The sequence below is a fragment of the Trachymyrmex septentrionalis genome, unplaced genomic scaffold, assembly GCF_001594115.1.
Source record: "Trachymyrmex septentrionalis isolate Tsep2-gDNA-1 unplaced genomic scaffold, Tsep1.0 scaffold78, whole genome shotgun sequence".
Classification (NCBI taxonomy): Eukaryota; Metazoa; Arthropoda; class Insecta; order Hymenoptera; family Formicidae; genus Trachymyrmex; species Trachymyrmex septentrionalis.
In genome coordinates, this window is record NW_017305967.1 from 282,140 (window position 1) to 286,619 (window position 4,480).

A 4,480-nucleotide genomic window follows, 5' to 3' on the forward strand; every position below is an offset into this window, starting at 1 on the left:
TATATATATATTAATAAATAAATTACAATTAATTACATTTCAACTCTGTTTTTGAGTCATATTCACAGTACACTACAAAAAATTAATAAATATTTTGTAGTGTACTGAAGATAACCCAAAACAGGATTGAAGCGTCTAATTAATTGTAATTTATTCATTAATATTGTGTTGGTTTACATTGGCTTATTTTAAGTGTTTGATTTATTTCTTGGAACCTATTCAGTTATATGTTATTTTTCCAAATACTTTGTATTGCGTCAAAATTCCGATTATTTCTGTTTTATTTCGTTATCCAGTTACGTTTAATAATTTTAATTCTACCAATTTTAACGAATAAATATACGAACAAATATGGTATAATTTTAATAAAGAATTTAAAAAAGAACAACACACACACACACACACACACAGTAATGCTAAATGTAGGATCACGCCAAAATTTAATTCTGAATAAAAGCGCAACTTTGTTGTTAAGATACACATGTGGCGGTCGAACCTGAATGAAGACAACACCTAGAAGAACAAACCACGAGTATCCACCATCCGGAACCGTCGGTCCGAGCTCTGGGTATGAACTGACAATCTCGTCGAGACGAAGTCGCTCGACGAGCGGCATCTTTTCTGTCGAGCTCGACGCAAACGCTCCACAAGTAGAATGAACGACGCGATCTTTACGCAAAGAATGTTTAAAACAATACGACATTCGTGATTCGTTAAAGCGACTCCGCGACACTTCCTCGCTTTGAACAAATAGCAATCTCAAGACAGCTTAAAATATATTATACGCAATATCTAATCTCGACTAAGGTGTCGGCGCTCCGATAGCCGTTGATAAGAAGGAAATATCACGTCGTTTTTGCATCTGCGGACGCAGGTGCCTACCCAGATTTCCGAAGCTCTAATAGTAGATATCATTTAATTACCGGATATCCGTTGTATTCCTAATAAAAATGCTACAAAAAATGTTGATATTTTAACAATTAATTTAAGCATTTAATATAATTATTTATATATAGATGGTTCAACATAATTATTCTTTGATATACATTTGGCCTAATTTTTATATATTTTAACAAACCGTTCTTTTTGTGTATCTTTAAGAAATAAATTTTAGAGATGTTGTAATAAATAATATTTATTTATATATATAAACGGATTACATATCGTAATGTTAAATTGAATACTAAATAGCATTAATCACAATTCGATATCGCTCGATAAGCAAAAACTTATCGTTTTGCAGATTCTCTCCTCTTTCTACGTTCACACATCCTCGCGAGTATCACCATTCGCTATTGAAGTGTACCGCACCCTCTTGCTGACCGAATCGAGCACCGGCTCAATTTTTTTCTGAAGCATTGTCCTTTGCAGGTAAACTAAAGCGCACACCAGGGCGATCAGCACCATCGAGAGGAAGCAAAGCACCACCGTAGTTCCTCGCCGAGTGGAAACTAAGAGCTTTGGAGCGCAATTCTTCGTTTCGTGGAAGTCGTAGCTTACATTACCTGATAAAGAAAAGAGAGTATAAAAAAGGATCTCACATTATTGGACAATTAGATCCCAGTAAAATAAGTTTATTTTCACATATGATTAATAGCTCATAATCTAGTGAATAGAAGATGTCATAGATATCAAATTTGATAATGGACAATTTTTTAGCGTTGCTTTATTAGAGACTTAAAACTTGTGTCTAATATATATCTGACAAAGCTTTAATACGTTTTGTACATCCTTCTAAATGTATGTCTCATTTGATTTTAATTTTACGATAAATATTATTGTATATATAAAATAAAATTGATGCTATATATTAATGCTCTTAATAAAAAAAAATCTAGCTGTTAATGTTACGTAGAAGATATAAAATAACGTTAGATATTGTAACATTACACATCACAGTTTTACATCTTTGGTAAAAATAATTCAAAATAATAGTTCAATAATTTTATCTATTATTGAACCTGATAATCACATCTTTCATTAAATTATATCATGTGAAAAACCAACTCAATTTATCGGAACCTAATTTTTCTTTCCGCGTTTCCTTAAAAAAAAAACTCGTTTATCCGTAATTAATACCCTTATAGCATTGTAAGTTGGCTTTGTTTCGGATGAACACTTTTGTCTTCTTTATCCACTTGATGAACGGATTGAGCTTGCAGGAACATTCGAAAGGATTGATGGAAAAATCCACGGTTACGTTTCGATCGTGCTTGGCGAGATTGTCCATGGTGTGGAGATCGCGTTCGAGAACTCTTGTGAATTTGTTTCGTCGTAAATCCAAGAAGCGCAGATTGTGCAAGCATGACAAATTAAAGTGCAGCGCGTTTAGATCGTTATCGCCGAGATGAAGATCAAGGAGATTCGGCAAATCACAGAATACATTGACATCTCGAAATTCCGAGATCTCGTTCTGTTCGAGATGAAGTTTTATCAGCTGCGTGAGGTTGCTAGAAAATATTTTTTGAATAATTAACTCTTATTAAAAAAGGAAGAAAAATTATAAACAAAAAAATAATGCAGAAATTCTACATATAGAAAACTTGTATAGTATAGATATCATCTTTATAGTTCCCATTATGTATTCTTCTGAGTTTACCTGTTTACAAAGATATCGTGGAGCGTCGACGCCAAATTCCTCGGTGGACCGTCTTCGAAGGCGTCGGTCAGATGCAGCTCTAGAAGAGATATAAAATTGGAGAAGACTCTCGGGTGATTCCTCGCGGGATCCAACGAGAGCTCATTGAAGTCCAGTATAAGACGTTCCACGTGCTGCACGTGGTGATAAGCCTTGCCGCGTATCTCGCGTATCTTGTTATTCGACATGTCGATCACCTTCAGATACGGCAGGCTGTCCAAGGTACCGAACACGTTCCAGGGCAGTTCCTCTAATTCGTTCCCCGTAAAGATGAGTACCTGCGTGTGTATTAATACGTTAATCGTGATGTAATAGAGTCGTGCGCGGACTTTGATCGCGATTGTCTACGCACTTGCGTCTCATTAGGCAGATGCGCCAGTGAGGATGTATCCTGGAATCCAGTTCCCGTACAATTCACGACGTACTGATGGTGACCGTCGTAGCACGTTCGGAAGCAGCGACAGCGGTTCTTGAAAGCTGGACCGCACTCTAGTTTGGACGACTCTAGCGTTTCCAAAGAGTGAAAATTGGGATCCTCACAGTCATTGATCGATCCAGCGATCGACACCGATATCAAGAAAAATATTAAACTGAAAACGATGGTCCTCATCGCGATCAATGATTTTGCTAAGAACGTACTCTCGAAAGGATTTTGCCGTCACACTTATGCACGACTGATCAAACGTTGGCCGAGAAGACCTTCACGCGTTGTGCTTCCAATCTACAAAATTGTAATATAAATTTATTATTATTATTATTTAATATAATTTATATTAAAATTTCAATGCAATTATATTAAAATTTAATAAATTTATACACTCTTACTAAAATACAAATGAAAATAATTATTTAAAGCTAATTTATTATTTTATCTCCTTCGCGTCAAATCTAAGAGAAAGACAGAGAGAATAATTTTTGATCATATATGTTTACACAATTATGTTAGTACGGAATAAAGCTTTGTCATCAATGTTTGCTGATATCTAGATAAAATTATCTATATAAAAGTCTAGATAAAAAATTCATCTTATTTTTATTTAGATTATTACAATATACTATCTTCATCTATATTTTAGAAAAGTGATATTTTTTTTTATATTATCTAAATTAACCGTATAACGAATTTCTTTATTTTAAACAAAGAAAATTTTAAAAAATTATAAGCAAAATAAACAAATTTATGCAAAGTCAATGCAATCGCAAACTTATTTTAAAGTTGCAAAAGTCTTTCTAGTTGTGGACAACAAATATATATGTACTACCATGTAGAAATTGTTTATCAGACGAAATGTTCAAAAAACTTTTGTTTCTAAAAAATAAAGGTTTATCGATAAAAATATGATTTTTTTGTTTATAAAATAGTATTCTCTAATATTGCTAAATATAAAGGTGACATATATATAGTTGCTGAAATAATAGGTGTTCGTAAAACATATATAATAAATTAAAGCTAAAGGTCCATTTTTCGATAAACTTCGGTCCACTGTCTTACTCTCTTACTCTTTTACTTTCTTATTTATCCAGTTAGGATATTATCACACAGTTTATTCGAAGATGAACCGATCCTTAAAGATAAATACGAAATTGCTATCACAGAAAAACTATCACAGAAAAACTGATTATAGCGAAATGCTATACGGCTACGCTTACAATCAATAATATTTTTGTATTATTATATGCGATTACATTTTCTTGTTTAACATGTAAGTTATCTAAGATTATAATTATAATTTAAAAAATTGACTTTGAAAGATTACAATAATTTTTTTGCAGATGTATATATGTTTGAATATACAATAAACATGCTAAATTTATATTTATCACACATATATATATATATAT

General features: G+C 32.7%; 1 protein-coding gene across 1 annotated transcript in view; it reads right to left on the reverse strand.

Annotated features, from left to right (window-relative positions):
- The window catches only part of LOC108754262, a 14,085-nt gene that overhangs the window by 8,352 nt on the left and 1,253 nt on the right, over window positions 1-4,480 (reverse strand). The window contains 5 exon segments of the mRNA XM_018496460.1: window positions 497-629; window positions 1,262-1,505; window positions 2,080-2,450; window positions 2,600-2,916; window positions 2,991-3,359. Coding sequence (XP_018351962.1) covers window positions 497-629; window positions 1,262-1,505; window positions 2,080-2,450; window positions 2,600-2,916; window positions 2,991-3,248 — 1,323 coding nt within the window. The 5' untranslated portion in view covers window positions 3,249-3,359.